This window comes from Diceros bicornis, chromosome 32 (assembly GCF_020826845.1).
Source record: "Diceros bicornis minor isolate mBicDic1 chromosome 32, mDicBic1.mat.cur, whole genome shotgun sequence".
In the NCBI taxonomy this organism is placed as follows: Eukaryota; Metazoa; Chordata; class Mammalia; order Perissodactyla; family Rhinocerotidae; genus Diceros; species Diceros bicornis.
In genome coordinates this window covers 17,191,688-17,211,607 of record NC_080771.1, presented here as the reverse complement: position 1 = coordinate 17,211,607, position 19,920 = coordinate 17,191,688, and the positions used below count along the sequence as shown (strand labels likewise).

General features: G+C 40.2%; 1 protein-coding gene across 2 annotated transcripts in view; it reads left to right on the top strand.

Moving 5' to 3' along the window:
- Positions 1-19,920, top strand: part of CDH11 (cadherin 11) — a 143,609-nt gene that overhangs the window by 97,754 nt on the left and 25,935 nt on the right. For both annotated transcript variants that reach the window (XM_058527947.1, XM_058527948.1), the window contains 5 exons: positions 776-1,175; positions 5,447-5,741; positions 8,545-8,664; positions 10,371-10,538; positions 13,889-14,076. In XM_058527947.1, coding sequence (XP_058383930.1) covers positions 948-1,175; positions 5,447-5,741; positions 8,545-8,664; positions 10,371-10,538; positions 13,889-14,076 — 999 coding nt within the window. In that variant the 5' untranslated portion in view covers positions 776-947. The remainder of the gene's footprint in view (positions 1-775; positions 1,176-5,446; positions 5,742-8,544; positions 8,665-10,370; positions 10,539-13,888; positions 14,077-19,920) is intronic.

Below are 19,920 nucleotides of genomic sequence, written 5' to 3'. Positions count from 1 at the left end.
CCATTGCTGCCTTCCTCCTTCATTATACCCCCCAGTGATGCTGGATGTCTTGAGACATGCTGTGCTTGTGACCAGCTCTGGGCTTTGAGGCATGCTGTTCTTTCTGCATGGACATGCCATCCACTCCCTTCTTGTCACAGTACCTCTCACTTCAGGGTTGAGCCTAGCCATCCTGTCCTCTAGGAAGTGTCCCTTAACTGCCCCTACTCTCTGCCATCTCCATCCTCAATCCCCAACAATGAGATGTTCCTCTCCTGGACTCCCATAATGCCTTAAGTTCCCCTATTACAAAAACACACCCAAGCACAAGTATGTTCAATAATAATAACAGATAAATCTGGAGTGCTTACTGTGTACCAGGCATTGTGCTGAGAAGCTTAGGGGCATTACTCATTTAATCTCCATGGTGACCATGCAGTGGGTACAAGTCTCATCTCCATTTCATAAACGAGCAAGCTATGCTCAGAGAAGTCAGTTGGCTTCAAAACCCATAGGTACCTAGTCAGTGGTAAAACTGAGACATGGGCATCTGGATTCCACAACATACACGTTTTATCCTCTTACAGACCTTCAGGAGTCTCTTTGTGTATGTGTTTGTCTTGCCCACCACGCGTAAGCTGCGAGAGAGCAAGACTATTTCTTACTCACGTCTCCCTCCTCACTTCCCAGAGCAAAGTGCTCGCGTGGTCCTGTGTGGGTAAATGTTTATAGAATGGAATTGAAATGAAGTGGGGATGGAGCCTGCAGCTCATCTGACCTTTCTCTCTGCCTGCAGAAGCCGACTGGGGAAGTGGGCAGCCCTGACGTGATGTGCTCAGCGAGCAGAGACATTCCACTCCAAGAGAGGTCTGCGTGACACATCTGGGAGGCCGCCATTGGCCGGGCCACCATACAGTTGGTGGAAGAGGTGACAGCTGCATTATCCTGTGCCTACCACGTAACCAAAAATGAAGGAGAACTACTGTTTACAAGCCGCCCTGGTGTGCCTGGGCATGCTGTGCCACAGCCAGGCCTTCACCACGGAGCGGCGGAGCCACCTGCGACCCTCGTTCCATGGGCACCACGAGAAGGGCAAGGAGGGGCAGGTGCTGCAGCGCTCCAAGAGAGGCTGGGTCTGGAACCAGTTCTTTGTGATAGAGGAGTACACCGGGCCTGACCCCGTGCTCGTGGGCAGGGTAAGGCTGCTGTTATTCACTATCTACTCATCTCGCTCTACCATTCCAGTAGTAGGATATGGCAAAGAAATCTGGGAGAGAAAATACCAATGGTCTGGCCATCCAGTAAGAACCATAAAATCATTGTTCATACATCCTTCCAACTTTTTTTTTTCCCAATTAATAGACCTATCCATGATATATTAATACATCTATGTTAAGAATGCTTCTATTTTCCACTTAACGTTATACGATAAAACCTCCATTTTTTAATGGTTGCACAATAGTCTCCTGAATTGAAATGATGACTATTTATTTAACCATTCTCTATGGGGGGTATTTCTCTGAGCACACCCTGACCCCAATATGGATGCTGCTCCCTTGTGTCCTCATAACCTTTTACCATAGCTTTCCTTTTTGTCTTACACATGTCTATTTATTCATCTGTCTCCCTCACTGGACCCTAAGCTACTTGCCATCAGGATAAGTGTCATCCTTGTGTCCCCAGGTCCTCGTACTGTGCCCAGCTTTGGGGAAGCCTCTGTAAATACTGGATGAGATGGATGGATATGTCATAAGGATGGGTGGGATTTTGTCTGCTTTGGCTTAAGAATGGCAAAACCCAGTTGGGATGGCTTGAGAATCATAGCACTGCTCAATGCTGCCTTCTCCGTGTACCATCTCCAACATAGTGCAAGTGTAGAGAGTCCAAAATATGTTTGAAAACCTGACTGCCCGCTATCATTTATGGTAAAACATGCAGCCATCTTTCAGACGATAGTGACATTAACTACAAGGAGATAGGTATTCACATACATAAGAGGGAAAGCCTGCTATGCACAGTTGCAGAGCTGGGCAAATGGTAAACCAGGGTAGAATTGTCCTTGACTTCAAACAGTTCAGAGATTAGTGGAAAAGAGACACTTACCTAAGCAATTAAAAAAAGTTAAAATGAGGAATAGGGTAATGAAGATATTCAATACAAGTCATGATGAATTTACATGTTAAATTCATTATGGTTACCTGGTAACATTTGGGAGGGATGAAGGAAGGTTTCATGGAGAAAATGGTAATAACTTGTGACCTGAAAGATGAGCAGAATTTTTCAGTTAAGGGGGAAAGGGACAAGAGTAGATGTGAGGGATGCTATTTTCTGAGCCTCAGAGATTCCAATGAAGTTATCTTAGTTGCTCCTTAACATGAGAACAGCATTCCCTACTAATGAAATTGACATATTTGGAGAGGGTCCATTTTAGTGTAGCAATAATATTGTTGAGGGCTGGGAAAGTGTCTTTCTGAAGAGATATACCAAAGGAATTTCATTCATTTATACCCATAATGGAAAGACTATACCCAAAATAGAACGAGCCTTGGGAAATGGGAGCACAGGGAAATAATTAGCATGCAGAATTCCCTGCATCCAGGAGATGGGCTATGTGCCCAGAGAGGGAGATGAGACTTCAGCCGTGGCAGGGGCTGTATAGTTTGAACAGTGTGGAGAGCTGTTCATGAATTGTTCTGCGAAAATAGAACCTCTGCCATGAGGACTTTCTCAATGGGGAGTAGCCTGTATGTTAGGATAGGGGTTGCAGAAGACACAGGACCTGGAGAATCATTTCAGCGTCTCTGTGGAGCAAGCAGTTGTCATGCCTACTAACAGGGGGCATAGGGGAAAAAAGAGAAGTAGTAAATGACCTTTAAAATCTAGACACATGAGAATGAGTCTGATGTCAGGTTGGATGGGGAAAAAGAAAGAAAGTGGTTGGATCCTATAGATCTTCCTTTTGAGATAATGCTGCTCTATGGTTCCCCATGAATAGAGGAATAGATTCAATGACTTGTTCCCTAATAACCTTTGATTTGATGACATTCAAGTTTGAGTGATTTAAGATGCTCTGACAAAGTGGGACTTGGCAAACCATGGACTTGTGGAATTCTTTCAGGAAGCACAGTCTGTGTCACGCTGTGCTATGCAGAGGGGAAGCCATCAGTCTTTGGAGTTAGGAATTGGCTGTGTATGCCTCAGCAACAGGATCCATTGATAGCATTAAGTGGTTTCTGTAACTGAATTTTTTGTGGAACGCAATACATATCATTGTCAGTTGTATAGAACATCTTTGTTGGAGAGGAAAAAAACGGAATTTGTATCCAATTTCCAAATGTGAAAACAAGAAAAAAATAATGAGCAGTATATTTTTAAAATTTTTTAGTTATTTGGTTGATATGACATATCTGTTTAATTCCCCAGAGACTTGCCAAATTCATATGTAATATATGAAGGCCCCTAGAAACATTCCTTGTCTGGGCACTCCTCTAAAAGTAAACATTTCATTTACTTCCTTGTTGCTCATTCATCAGGCTGAGCCACTAGATTTTGCCAGGTCTGAGGCAGGGAAAATGAACAAGTGCAAACCATTGTTAGGGGGTGAGGGGAATGGGGACAGGGATCCTGCCCTCACTGTGGAAACTTGTGTGAAGATAGGGGCAATTCTGTTCATTCCTTGAAGGCCATCATATAGCTTCATATTTTATTCGCTGACTGCCTTATTCATAAAAAGTGTGTTAGCCATAATTTAATGACAACACGTAGCTTGTTAGGAATAACAAGTTCTGAAGGAAAGTATGCTTTTTTTTCTTTTCCTGAGAAACACTGTGGACTAAAATCAAAATGGCCTTTGCAGTTTGTACCTACAGGTATCCCCCTGAGCTGAAATATTTAGTGTTTCACTGAGGCACTGAAAATCAATTAGATATTTTTTTGGGAAATTGGAACAATACAAAAATTTTTAAAGAACAATGTGTTCAGCCTTGTTTTGTGACTCTGGGCAAGTTCCCTGGGCATTGATTTCATAGTAATAATAATTAAAATGGCATTAATAATATTAATATTAAAATGGCATTGACAGTAGTAAGTGTAAAATAATAACATAATAATTATATAATAATATTATTGTATAATAATAATAAGCTGAAGCATTTTAATTTATACTGGTTTTTCTTATGTAGTAGGCAGAACCAAGGGCTTTTTTCCTCTTGGTTACTCTTAAAGCCTATGAAAATGGTGAAAGTAAAGCTTATCTTTTCCCACAAAGGGCGTAATGAAGGCAGAGGAACTCAGATTAAGGTGAAAGCTGCAGAAACTGAGATTGGACATAAGGGAGGGTGAGGGATTTATTGCTACAGGAAAATCAGATGTGGTCTTTGGAGGAATTCCATGTTAGGAAACACGGAGTAGAGTGAAGACAGAAAGGCACAGGATGGTTAGTTAGGAGACCTGGATGATTTCCTGGCCCTGCCAAGTGTGGATTTAGGCAACTACCATCTTTTCTCTGGGTTTTGTCAAAGAAAGGGAAAAACCTAAGAATATTTAAGGTTCTTTCTATGGTCTAAGCTACATGTATATCAGCCCATCCCACTCACCTCATGCTTTATGATTAGAATGGGAGCTTCTTCCAGGCAGGCCACATGCCCCAGCCTCATTCCCAGGGTGCCACACAGCAGGTCTTCTGGAAAGATCCAATCAGTGAATTATTTGTAGTAACAAAAGCCAGGAAACAACCTTAGTGTCCTTTGGAAGAGGACTGCTGAAGGAAATGATGGTAACATCCCTACAGTGGATGAGGTAGATCTCTATGTACCAACGTGGAAGGCTCACCTGAATGTATTGTTGTAGGGAAACAGAGTGAAGAGTGATGTGTGCACGATGACACTTTGTTGCAAAAAAATAAACTAGAGCACTTATGACCCTGTATAAATATTCTTGCATATGCGTAGAATATGTCCCAGAGATTCATAAGAAAGTGGTAACAACGGTTGTCTCTGAGCAGGGAAAATGAAGGAATGGGAATCAGAACTGAGAAGACTTATTTATTGCATAAATGTTTACTTTTTATTCTATTTTATTTATAAGTATATTATATATTTTTATATAATTTAAATATATTATAAAATGTGCATGTATTTCTTTCAAAATAACTCTATTATGTATATATATATGTATATTTTGTATGTGTGCATATAATGGGACAGGAGGAGAGAGGGCATAATTCTTAGAATTTAAAAAAAATGTCTGGACCCTGGCTTCACTGCTCCTCAGCTGTGTGACCTTAGCCAAGGCAATTATCTTCTCTAATATTCTATTTCTTCATTTGTAAAATGGGGTGAAAATGTCTCGTCTCATGGTGTATGTGTGTGTTTGTATGTATCTATTGTACAAAATAGCATGTACTTGAGTCTCTATCTCCCCATTGCATCCCTCGTGGAATTACAAATCTCGATTTCTCTTTTCCTAGCTTCATTCCGATATTGACTCTGGTGATGGGAACATTAAATACATTCTCTCAGGTGAAGGAGCTGGAACCATTTTTGTGATTGATGACAAATCAGGGAACATTCATGCCACCAAGACATTGGACCGAGAGGAGAGAGCCCAGTACACGCTGATGGCTCAGGCGGTGGACAGAGACACCAACCGGCCGCTGGAGCCTCCCTCAGAATTCATCGTCAAGGTCCAGGACATTAATGACAACCCTCCTGAGTTCTTACATGAGACCTATCACGCCAACGTGCCGGAGAGGTCCAACGTGGGTGCGTACAGAGGGGAAGGCCCACTCTGCCTGCAGGCCTGATGTCTCTGCGGGTGGGTGGGCTGGTGCCCACTCTCCCAAATCAGGAAGTAGAACTTATGCTATACGTTCTTTGGCAAAATACCAAACAAAAAATTTTCATTTGTGTAGCTGAAGTTTCAAATATTTAAAATGAACCTGAGGTTTTAAAATCTAAACATACAAAATTTGAAGTGTGTAGGAATGGGAAGAACGTAATTGAATCCAGATCATCTTGGCTCTGGCACTTATTAGCTGTGTGACTTGGAACTAGTTACATCTGTTCTCTCAGCCTTAGTTTCCTCCTCTGTAAAATGAGAAAGAATAACAATTTCTAATCTTGCAAGATTATAGATAGTATGCATTCAGTCATTACCGCATGTTGATGTTCAATAAGTAATAGTAATGGTAATATTTGTCTGCAGGCATCATGCTAAGTAATTTTTGCAATGATTTATCTTTGCAATGAGGTAGGTCCTATCTGACACATTTTGAAGATTTATCCAAGGTCATCTGAGCTATTAAGTGGATCTAGAATGCAAACTTACACCTGTCACTATGTCACCATCTATTAGAATAATTCAAAACTAGGTATATCTTTTCATTATGCATAAAGACACATTGCATTGTTGAAGGATAATTCTCTGAAGAGTTTCTTCAACTAGCTACCTTCTCCTGGCAATAGCTTTCATTTGGCTTTATAGAATGCATGTAGTTGTGGTATTTTGAGAAACATGCCTCATATTAAGAAAAACTTGCCTTTCAGACAGTGAGAGGGCTGTTCTGATCAGGGAGTGAGCCTGGTTATATGATTCAGAGATTTAGAGTTCAAATGAATTTACGAATCATCAGGCCCAAGCCACCCATTTTACAGATGAGAAACCCAAGAATGGGAATCAGCCTGCTCAAGAAAGTTAGATGCAAAAGTGACCCTAGAACCCTAAGCTCCTTCCACTTTGCATGTAGAGCCTGTGATGCTAAAAAAATATAATCTCCTTCTCCATCTCCAGGAAAAGTCAAACTCTTCTCATACGTTATAAAAGCCAGGCTGAGCCACTTCTCGCTGCCTTCTCTTCTCTTTTCCCTCCCAGTCCTTTAGTCCCTCAGTATTCACCTGGGGATTTTAATGAGAAACAGCAGACATCAAATAAATCCATAAATAGGGAGAGTAATGTCAGCAACTGAGCCAGGGGGAAAAGGCCAGTCACCAAAAAGGATGCTCCAAGGGAGTTTTCATTTATCCCACCTTTAGGGGGTTCCCTGATGCTTAGGGATAACACCCAGACTGCTATCATGGCCAATGAGAGTAGAGTCTGTTGTCAGTACTCGGTTGGAATCATGGCCAAGCCTCTGACCAACCAAGTAAACCCAGACAACTTCTTACATTTTTCTCAATTTTCATTTTGTCATCTATAAAATGAGGATCATGTACACTATGATGAAGGTTAAATAACATAGATATAAAATACAAAGAGTTGTAATAGATTTAGCTGAGACCTAGAAGCAAACCAAGCATACAAAATTAATAATTTCCCCAGCTGTACCGTGATGGTAGAGAATAGAGCTTATTCTCCTTTATAATCTCCACTACCTAGAATCATGGCTGGTTAGATAGGAAGAGCTCAAAAAAAGTTGTTTGCAGGAAATAATGAATTACAGAAGAGTAATTAGAAAAAAGTGAGATTCACTTTTACACCACATGAAAATCACTGACAACCTTGTCAATTAAAGGTTATCAGAGGCTGTGTAAATGGGCTCCCTTGCCTCCCACTTAGAACCTTGCCCGTCTGCTGAAAATGTCACAGAAAGAACTTGGGTTTGGTTCTTTGTTGGATGGAGGTTAGACTCCTGACTCTGGCAGTAACCGGCTTTGTGAAATAGATTGCAAAACTTCATACCTCTCAGACTCAATTTCTCACAATGGATGTAAAAAATGCTGAGCAGAGGGACTCGGGCAGAATGCATGGAATGTGCCCCAAACATTGCCTGGCACAGAAGGGTTCGATAATTGCCAATTCCATCCCTCCAGCATCTCTCCCTCCATTTTGAAGCCCAACCAACACTCCATGCCCTCAGATACGTGTGATCAGCAAGGAACAAAGGTTGTTCTAGGAAAGACAGAATCCCTTCTTCCTTCAATGCCCTGGTTTCCTTTCATTCTGATCCACAAATGCTCACCTTAGATCTCACCAGATGTCTACTGGTAGTTTCTGTTCTCTGACTACCAGATCCATTAGAGGTGGGAACATGCCGGTAGGGAACAACATTCTGTACAATATTTATAGCCATAAATTAATTAAAATGTAGTATTAGCAGCCATTTTATTACATGCAAAGCAACAATAATATGATGTATTTATTGCTCTGCTACAGATGGAAGACTGCACTCTGTCCTTTCATGAAAAGCAATTTATCATTAATTATCCTTTATTATACTCTTTGGGAAGATTTTTATTTAATTATTTGATATACTGAACATTTCAATTGCATGGGTCTTAGAATGTTTTTGCAATAATGTTCATATTATTATTTTAACTGTTAAGCATAGCAGGAGGTACTATGAATATAGAAAGTTCATTTTTAAGCTATGGGAATTTTTAAAAAAAGGAAGGAAGGAAGAAAGGAAGATTATTTTGCACCTCAACCCCAGGAAAATGAGAAAATGAAAGCATGTTGAATAATTGTGGGGCTCTCCTCAGTTTTTAATTTTAAGACGAAACTTCGTAAACTAGAATATAATTTGAAAAACTGAGGGACTGTTTCTAATGAATTTATTTTACTTTTAAGGAACGTCAGTAATCCAGGTGACAGCTTCAGATGCAGATGACCCTACCTATGGGAACAGCGCCAAGTTAGTATACAGCATCCTGGAAGGACAACCCTACTTTTCAGTAGAAGCACAGACAGGTACCATGGAATGTCATTGTGATTTGTGACACATTGTGAATCAGGAGTCCAGGCCTGCTCACTAAACCTATTTGAGTCTCAGTTTTCTCAAATATGAAAAGGGGCACGTTATAGGATTATTGTGAGGATTAGACACTATGCATGTGCCTGGCATATAGTTAGCGTTCAATGAACCATACTTATTATTGTTTCTGTCGATATTTCACCATGTCACAATAATAAATATAATCTGAGAATGCAACTTTTGTCTTAAAATTCTATCTTAAAATTCAACTTAAATTTAAGAATTTATCTTAAAATACTTCAATTTTATCTTAAAATTCAACTGTGGATCCAAATTAAGGGACTATAGAACTTGAGGGCTGATATAAAAACTGGAAGGTCTCAAAGCTTGCTTGGAAGCTCACTGTGCAGGGTTGGGGGTGGTGAGAGTGGCTGTTAATGCTCAAGTATGTTTGGGGAGCAACACGTTCCCAGTCTCCTCCACTGCACTTATCCATTCCCAGTGGGCATTACCATCCAGCGAATTTCTTACAGAAAGCAAATAGCAAACCAAAGAGTGACAAAATATAACAACCAAAATGTTTCACTTCATTTATACCAAATTTGATTCTAGGATCATTGTATTAGAATAAACACTAAAATCCTGTGAAACTGCTAGTTCACAATCTTATCCCCAAAACCCCTTTCTTTTTTCCACAATGTGTCCCATATATTTGAAAGATATTTACAATAACCTGCATTTATTATTATAGTTAAAATTTATCAAATATGTATATACAGTCATGCATTGCTTAACTACGGGAATACATTCTGAGAAATGCATTGTCAGGCGATTTCATCATTGTGGGAACATCATAGAGTGTGCTTCCAAAAACCTAGATGGGATAGCCTACTACACATCTAGGCTACGTGGTACTAATCATATGGGATCACCATCGTATATGTGGTCCTTCGTTAACTGAAACTCATTGTCGGCACATGACTGTATACACACATGTGTTTATTTGTATACACATAGTCTGCCAATCAGACACTTGGCTCATTTACTGGATATAATTTCTACTTACCTGTTTAATCGTTTATTTTTAGTCACTTTGCTTTGGAATGCAATTTCTGTGGCTGCTTGCTGCGATTTCATCAAAGGCATTTGCTGTTTAACCTTTCCAGATTAACCAAGGATTATTGTGGAGTTTCATCTAGATTTTTGAGATGTTAAAAACTGGTGGAAGGACTCCAGTTGCAACCTTCTTTGTCTCAGGGACTCATGGTTAGGAGTCACCAATTTGAACCTACCAAATTATTTAATAGGAAAACAAGGCTCAGTGAGTTCAAGGGTATTGCTGAGAAACGCACAAACATTGTGGGGTAAGAGATGGACAGGGGCTTAAGGCTTCCACAGTCCTCTCCTATGTGTTATACTTGAGGATAATGAGGGTATTGTTTGCATTTACAATGCACCCTTTAAAACACAAAATTTTAATACTATATTAATAATTATGACAATTTGTGGGAAAATACATCTAATATGATGCTTCAGGTATGGCTGCTTTTGCTTATAATTATCATGTTGAAGTGACTCCTCCATGAGGGCAGGTGCCTTGAAGGCTGTTTTATTCATCTTTTCTTCCCCTGTACCTAGGACTTTTTTTGTTACAGTGTTGTTATAAATGAGTGTCTGTGTTGTGTGCTGCTTACCTGTCCAGGTATCATCAGAACAGCCCTTCCCAACATGGACAGGGAAGCCAAGGAGGAGTACCATGTGGTGATCCAGGCCAAGGACATGGGTGGACATATGGGTGGACTCTCAGGGACAACCAAAGTGACGATCACACTGACCGATGTCAATGACAACCCACCAAAGTTTCCACAGAGTAAGTAGGTGGGCTTGGCTTTCACTTTTCAATGGTGCCACAGCCAACTGTCTGCTCTGACCCATGCCTGCCTTACTCAGCTTTCAAGAGATCTAGAAAAACGGAGGTTCTCTATATCACTCTTGCAAAAAACAAAAACAAGACAACAGCAACAAAAAAAAAACTTAGGTGGAGTAGAGGTAGTGGGAGATAAAGGAGATGTGAAAAGTTCCACAACTCTGGAAACATAAAATCTATTTTGCTTGGTATTTTACTAGGTCCTAGTGATACAAACTAGTAATTAACCTTTCTCTGTCTTAGTGTTCTCATTTCTAACCTGGATGTAACAGCACCTGAATTAGTGATTTATTGCTATGTAACAGACTGCCCAAAACCTTTGTGGTTTAAAACAATAATAATTGTTTATTTTTGTCATGAATCTGCAGTTTGGGCAAGACTTAGAGACAGCTTGTCTCTGTTCCGTAGCATCAACTGGGGATAGCTTGACTGGGGCTAGAGGAGCCACTTCCAAGATGGCTCGCTCACATAGCTGGTGAGTTGGTATTGGCTGTTGGTTCCCCTCCATGTTGGCCACTCCATAGAGTGGCTTGGGTAGGTTGTGAAAGTGAGCCCCAAGGACACCAAGCAGAAACTGTATTGCCTATTGTGTCCTAGCTTCATAAATCACATAGCATCATTCTCACTGCAGTTGTAAGACTGCCCAAATTGAAGTGGAGTTCTTGTAGACCCCACCTTTCAATGGAAGGACTGTTAAAGGCGTGTTGAAGGGAAAGCACGTGGGATGGGAGATATTTTTTGGGCCATTTTCAGAAACTATAATCTTCCACAGGACCTAATTAATAGGGTGTTGTTAGAACTAAATGAGCTAGTATAAAATCTTATAATGATATCTGGCATAAATTGTCAACAAATGTTAGCCAGTATTATTATCCAGGGAATATGGTCCTTCTACAAAATTTATAGGATTGCTGCAGGAAATAAAAGAAAAACTGATTTTGAAAGGTTGTTATTCATAAACATAATTACAATAATTACCATCTTTTAATGAATAGTTACTACTATTGCAAATCTCTACAGAAGCCAACATTTTACAGATAAAACTGGGTTCCATGAAAGGTACAGTAAGTTGCCCAAAGCATGTGGCAAAAACCAGAATCTGGACACAAATCTGTTTATGTATGCATGCATATTGACAAAAGGACAGTATGATCATGATGATGCTGGTGCTGCTAGGACGTTGGGTGTTCACCATGAAAGTGTCTTCTTCATTAGATTAGGAGAGTAGCTGGTAGAGCCTGTGAGTTTATGCCAGAGAGATGGCACTTTTTGCAAATGGGGGAACAAGGAAGGCAATCAAATATGGCCCCAGGAAGGTACTATGGTCACTCAAAGGAATCCAAAGACAACAGTCTACACAAGGGATACATTGAGACAGAGGACTGCAAGGCAACGACCAGTTCTCATAGGGTCCCAAAAGAGATGAAGAAAGATTGCTTTGCCTGGTCAGGCACAAGTTTCAGCATTTCCAATAAGCTTAAGCCTCATAAAGCACTCTGAAAAAGTGCATGCTCCATTATCTACACTATAAAATTGTCTGGTATGCTAGAAGGAAAAGGCCAGGCAGGATCATTAGCAGGCAGCCATCAATGTCCTTGCTCACATACAATCATATAGTCAAGTTACGTCACTACTGTGGAGATAACAGTTTCATAGCCACAAACTCGAATGAGATTTGGAGAAAATCAATTCATAGCAGGTTTTTCTAAACCTTCAAGTAAATTGATAATTATCTACAGGCTCCCACCTCCTACTTGTCCTTTAATATGGAAGGCACAGTGTGATTGAGTATGGGTCTGAACTGAAAGTATTCAAAGCCAAATAATATGGATAAATACGAACAGAGTACTGGAACTGATGAAATTAAGTAAGGGGAAAAAAACTTAGAGGTTGAGTCACTTACCCAAGACCACTCAGCTTGGAAGTGGTAGAGGCAAGGTTTCCAACTGTTGCTTCTCTATATTGTTTTACACAGAATATTTTTAAAATCTGAAAATGCAAATAAGATCATCTCAAATCTCACTTCCCTACTGAAAACCTTCCAGTGGCTTCCCACCAAGTTTAAACAAAACTTGAAGTCTTTTGCATCTCCTACAATGGCCTTTTTACACAGTTGGGCTCCAACCTACCTAAGACTCCAATGGGAGTCTTACCAGAAGACTCCAGTCACACTTGTCTTTTTGCTGTTGTGTCTGCATTCAGTATGTTCCCACTTTGGGGTTTTTGGCATTTGCTCTTCCCTTTGTCTGTAATTTTTATCCCTGCATAGTCACATGATTACTTGCTCATTCCCTTCAGGTGAGTTCAGATGCCTTCTTCTGAGGGATGTCTTCTTGGACCACACCACTCAAAATCAATCTCTCTTGCCCTCTGTGTCCTACTCACCTGCACGTATTTAACACGAGCATAAACATTAACACGAGCGTAAACATTCACATGCACTCACGTTCACACACATACACCATCACACTGACACACTCACTGTCTCATTGCTCTCTGCCTGCCCCTCACCATACTTTACTCTTTTTCTTCCTAGCAATGACATCAGAGGATGTATACAATTGTTTTTTTTTCACTTCAATGCGCCTCATTAAGGGAGGAATCTTGGCGGTTTCATTTACTACTGGGTGTCCAGGGGCTACAACAGTGCCTGACGTGTGTTAGGTTCCCAGTAAATAGTAAACGAATATATATGGAAGGACCACACTGTGGGAAACCTTTCTAAATAAGGCAGTGCTTGATTGAATGGTGAAGAAGGTGAAGTAAAGGGAGTGTCAAATATAGAGCTAGCAGGGTCATGATCTTGACAGATAAAATTTGCATTTGATTTTAAAATAAATGTGGAGCTGTGGAAGGCTTTTAAACAGAGAGGGACTTTTTCTTTTCCGGGCACCTGGCAGTGCCATACGTGAGCCTTGGAACTAGCTTGTGGACCATCCTGAAGACATGAAAAGAAGTCTTGGCTGTTTGAATGTATAAAGACATACATGGTCCTCCATCATCTCCTGATGGGAAATGTAACTGAGCATTGTTTTCCTTTCTCACCTGTGGCAGGTGACCCCACCATATCACCCAGGACCCCCAAAATTTTTCATCATCCTTTGTAGAACACATTTCTTTGACAAGCAGGCCATCTGGGATCTTCTTGCCAACCATTCACTTCTTTCAGGTTTTCAATCAATGGAAAGTTCAATTTCAAACCCTTTGAGAAATTTATTGGGATTCAATGAAATCTAAAGTTTTACAGCTGCCAAATAAAAAGGAAAATAAAAATAGATGTCTTCTTCTTCTAGGCGTATACCAGATGTCTGTGTCAGAAGCAGCTGTCCCCGGGGAGGAAGTAGGAAGAGTGAAGGCTAAAGACCCAGACATTGGAGAAAATGGCTTAGTCACATACAATATTGTTGATGGAGACGGTATGGAATTATTTGAAATCACAACGGACTATGAAACACAGGAGGGCGTGGTGAAGCTGAAAAAGGTGAGTTAGAGTGAGGAATCAGATACAGCAGTGGTGTGGCCTGCTCTGCCAAGGCAACACTGCAGAAAACAGGGAGTTGAAGGTTAAGAAATGAGAATATGGGCAAGTGAGGGCTGACCTGGCTTTGCAGTTGAGCTCTGAGCTCTGGGGAGATAACAGAGCTGTGTTCCTTTCCGTTACTGCACAGGGAGCTGGCAGAAGGGGCTGATGATGCCTGCCTGAGATGGCTAGTTAGTTCTTATATGATTTTGCACAGTTTTCCAATGAAAGGAAAGCCAGCTAGATAAATCTAGATTTTAGAGAAGCAGCCCTAAGCGTGCATGGCGTACCCCCTTTAGCTCTGCAAGCTGAGTCTGTTAATATAAGCTGTTCAGAACTTTTCCTATTTCAAACATCCAAGGTCCACTACATTGCTGGACTCTCTGTGATACTTGAACCAATCCTCTGCTTGATTTTCTCTCAAAATTGAACCTGAGAAACAACGATAATGGATCTTCCCCTATAGTCAGTTAAACTGTCGCTGAAAATGTGTCCTCGGAATTAATTCACTGCCAAGAGGAGTTTATTGTTCTTTTTTTTTAATCTAACATTTACTCAATACTAAATGTTGGCCAGATAAAGCCTGAGCCTCTTACAAACATTCATTTATTTTTCACAGAAATCATTTAAAGTAGATAGTGTGATCCCAATGGGCAATGATATCTCAATTTAATTATGAAGAGATTGGGGCTCAGACAGATTAAATAATTTGACCCTGTCATAATCACACAGTTAGCAATTTGCAGACATGGAATTGAAACCTAGGGTGTTCTGGAAGGACGTCCCTCTCAAGACATTTTTGGAAACAGCTGGACCAGAAAGGATTTATAAAAGAGAGCCAGATAGGACTCACTTTCAAGTGAAGAAACAGTTACAGTATATTTAAAATGGTTTTCCCCCCTGATTCACCACTTGAGAAATCAACACCTCTCCATCATCAGAGTGTGTGGAACATTAAATCTGAATTGGATGATGGGATTACCTTGGTTTTAATCAAGCATTCATTTTCAACTTGTTTTTGTAGCATGAATATTAAGCTCCTTGGTGTGATGGAAAAGATTGGACTGTAACACTGATACAAAATTAATTTGAAGAATCAATAAAGAGGCCAGTAGCTGGAGAGGAGGCACAGTTGGGGTGGGGGAAGATTCCTGGGAGGAATCTTTCTGTAAGGGAAGCAGGGAGAGTTGTGCTCTAGGAAGCTGACTTTTCACATTTAAAAGCATTGTTGGGTTTGCGAGAAATATTATGGGACATAGAACAAAGAGAAAGTAGGGGGGCTCTGTCATAAAAGAAGATGGAAGTTGGGGGACCGACCCCATGGCATAGAGGTTAAGTTTGGCGCATTTCGTTTCGGCGGCCCAGGTTTGCAGGTTTGGATCCCAGGTGCAGACCTACACTACTCATCAGCCACGCTGTGGTGGTGGACCGCATCCAAAGTACAGGAATATTAGCACAGATGTTAGCTCAGAGCTAATATCCCTCAGGCAAAAAGTGAGGAATATTGGCAACAGATGTTAGCTCTGAGCTAATCTTCCTCACCAAAAAAAAAAATAATATGGAAGTTGGGGTGAACTTTGGATATTGGAAAAGTCAACATTAGTGCCGATGGATGGTGTAGCCATGGAAGCCTAATCATCAGCCACAAGGGGCTGGGGTAATCACTCCCTCTGGTTTCTCCTCTGGAAGAATAGCTGTGTGAATTGTGTGTAGCACAGAGCTGTCACTTACCTGGTTAATTAATATTACTCTCCCTGCTGCTTGACACTGATGTATAAGTATTGACATCAGCAATTCCTTCCTCTCATCCTTTGCTATTCAAGTAATTGGGTAGTTGGTTATGCTAAGGTTGTCCCCTTTTTCAATGTATTCAGGGTATAAACACACTGTGTCTCTAAAATCCTGAAACATTTAAATCACCCCATGGAAGTCATACATCACAGATGAAATTCTCTGCATATGATTAATTTGCACATTTTCCCCCAATTCAGTGTATTTATTCCAGGCAAAGGAACAATCTTGTATAAAGCACTGATGTTTAGGTTTAAAACAGAGTAAGATGTTATTTCATTTGTAAAAGAACATTTGCTTAAACTTGTAGCATAAAGTTCCAAAAGTCCTCCAGGAAAATAAACAATTGAGAGGTGAATTTAATAAAGTAAAATGAAGGATCCTTGTGGAAGTTATTACATATGATTTAATAACATAAAAGGGTATGCAAAGATCATGGAAATATTTTTGTCTCAAAAATATTCTTTTAAGATAGTATTTTTACTCATTTCTTAATTCATTCACTCATTTTTCTACTAAGAGTTTTTGAGATCTTATGATTTATCAGGCAGGACCTTTGTGAGAGGTTGGACATCTAAAGTTGAAGAGACAGAGTCATGGCCACAGGGAGGTCACAGTTTAACAGGACAGTTAAGTGAAAAGACAATTAAAGTAGAGCGAGTTTTCTCAGCCTCAGCACTATTTACATTTCGGGACAGATAATTCTTTGTTGTAGGGGGCTGTTCTGTGCATTGTAGGATGTTTAGCAGCATCCCTGGCCTCTCCTCACTAGATGTCAATAAGCATATACCCTACCCCAGCCCACCAGCCATGATAATAAAAAAATAGCTCTAGACATTGCCTAATATCTCCGGGATGAGGTAGAGAGAAATCGCGCCCCAGTTGAGAACCATCTGTAATCAAATGTGATAGGATCTATGAATATGGATCATGAATGACTTCTTACAAGAGGCAGTTCTTGAACTGAGTCTTGTTAGGTGAGTAGGAATTTACCAGATACATAAGGAGAAGAAGGGCAGAAAAAAAGAGCTCAAGAAAAGCTAGTATTAATGGAAACAGGACACATTTAAGAAACTTGAAAAAGTTCAGTCTTGAGCATTTTGAGATGGGTATAGTGGGACCCGTTGAAAAACTGGTGTTGGAATTCAAGGGAGAAATTACAAGGAACTGAAGAAGGCAGAAGATGTGAAGGTGAAGAAGTCAAGAGATAATTAAGTGGTAGAGTCATTCATTTGTTGAATAGCTTAGGAAGCAATACCTATTTCTTGAGTACTGACTCTGTGTCAGACCCAGTAAGTATCAGGACTATAACGGAGCATAAAAGAGAGAGGACCTGCCCTCAGGATATTTAGACAATCTCAGTATAGTTAACTGAAGAAGAACCAGTGCAGAATAAAGAAGAGACTTGTAGGTGGCTTGGTAGACTTGAGGAGGAAAATCCAATCTGTTCTCTGGAACACCCTGGACCAAGTGGGACTCCCATTTATCACAGAGAGAGCCCAGCACAGTTTCTGAGCTATTTACTTTCAACCAAATAAACTCCTTGTAAAGCAGTGTGAGAACAACATTAGAAGACATTTTAAATATTCCCTATTTTAAAACTATTTTTATGTCTGATTATTTCTTTATACTCTTTGTCCACACGTATATGGATGTGGATGTATAATACTTAACACAGTTACAATCGTAGGGTGTCTGATTTGTTAACTTAATGTCACATCATAAACATTTTACATGCTGTTATGTAATATCCATAATCATTTTTAATGACTACATAACATCCCATCCTATTGATGGACTATTATTTTCTTAATAAAATCTCACTGTTGGATTTGGTGTTTCGTGTGTACATTTCCCCTGATTAGATATAACCCTTTATTATATCTAACAAACATCATGCATTTTTGAATATTATTTGCTTTTGGTTTTCTTTTGAATCAGTCCCTAAGGGAGAATTTTCGGAGATGGGATCATTAAACTAGGGGGTATTAAGATTTTTATGGCTGATGGAGTGTGTTGCCTCATTTAGCTTTATTTCAACTACTCATAGCATGGATATCAATGTTGACATGGGAAACTACCTTAAACCCTTTTTGGAAGGAGGCAGGGAATAAATTGTAGGTTAATGCTTATGTGTTATCCATCCATCAGCCCTGCTCCCCATTCAGTCAAAGTGATTGGTACATATGATCACTTGGTATAGTCATTCCTGGGCGCTGGGGAGACAAAGATAAGCAAAGATTAACAAGACTCAGTAGAGTCCTGTGGGATGCTCCCTGCCCAGCAAGGGTGGGAGATGAGGAACTGCAGAAGGGCAGCTAAGGTACCACGCAGATCTGCCTGGGGGAGTTGAAGAGGACTTCACAAGGCAATGAGGCTTGGGCTAATCACCAGAAGACTTAGTAAAATCTCACCAAACTAGGAAAGGGCATTCCAGACAAACATCTGCAAAGCTTTGGGGAGCTTTGCTTGGGATCTGAAAAGTATCAGTCAAACTACACCATGACTATACTAGCCTCAACATCAACAGAACTTTCCAGTGGGAACATAACTCTGGGTCCCTAGGCATATGCCTCAACGAAGTTCAAAATATTCTGTTCTAGGAGCATCAACAGACTATCTGAGATTTAAAAATCTCTCCTTACCTGGTCTCAGAACTATCATATTCCAGTTTTTTATTTAGTCTAATAATTGCAGATTGTTGAGAAATTATGGCAGTCTCCTACCTTCAGTCTATAAATATCACTCCTTTCTGCTGCTCAGTAACCCTACAAAGGACAAGGGAATTGCTGAGTCCCAGAAGGATGGAGCAGCTGGGGCCAGATTTCATTTCAGGAAAAGGGAGTGTTCCCTGACTCTGGCAAGATGGGGGTGGGAAGATGATGGAAAAAGTTGGACGTGTATAACCTTCCTGAAACTGGAATCATCCCTAGTTTGGAGTTCTGTAGAATTAGGTCAAGACTAAGCCCTGTGATTATGTGCCCATTCAAAATAAGTGTTTGCTGGGCGGATGACAACAGTATGGCAGGCAGATGCTCACCTTAAAAGACCCAACTCTTTCCAAACATTTGGTAGTTCAGCATCATCCAGAGTGCTAATTAGAAATTTCTGTTTCCTAGGCATGAGGGCTTGTTTCTCTGCTACAATTTTACTTTTCATCCTTTGCTGATAGATTCACTGTACCTCTTCTCATTCAGAATCAGGGAGTGTTTACCATCAGTTTTCCCAATAACTGCAGCCATGCAAATGCTACTTCTCAATTTTTTTTCATATCTATGTAAAATCTATACTGTTTATAACTGGACTTTTTTTTTTTTTTACCTATATGCATCTTTTAACAAGGAAGCATTATTCGCATTGCCCTGTATCACTTGCCATGACTAGAAGATAACCTAAAAATGAACACAATCAAAACAAAACAATGTCATTACATTCTAGCTAGGAAGTTGTATCATAGTCTCTCAAAAGGGAGATTAGGAAGCATAACAGATATGTTAAAAATTAGCACCATACTGAGATTTTCTCCTTGATGTGTTCATGTGTGGAAGAATTGGAAGAGGAATAATTGTGTCAATAAGTTAGTTAATGTCATTCAATAAACTCACTCATGAAAATTGCTCCGGCAAGATGGGGGTGGGAAGATGATGGAAAAAGTTGAATGTGTTTAACTTTCCTGAAACTGGAATCATCCTTAGTTTGGAGTTCTGTAGAATTAAGTCAGGACTAAGCCCATGATTATGTGCCCATGCAAAGTAAGTGTTTGCTGGGTGGATGACAACAGCATGGCAGGCAGATGCTCTGCCTTAATGACTTAAGTCATCATATGGGCTACTGCTGATAAAAGTCCCAGACTTTGGGAAATGCTACGTGGTCAGAAACTTGAAAAATGAGGCTGTCAGTATGATGAAGCCAGATGTGTATAGATGTGGAGGGGTCATCTAACAAGAAATCCCTTTGCTCTCTGTCTGAAATTCAGTGGATATTTTTATTACCAAGATTCTTAGTGCTTTACAG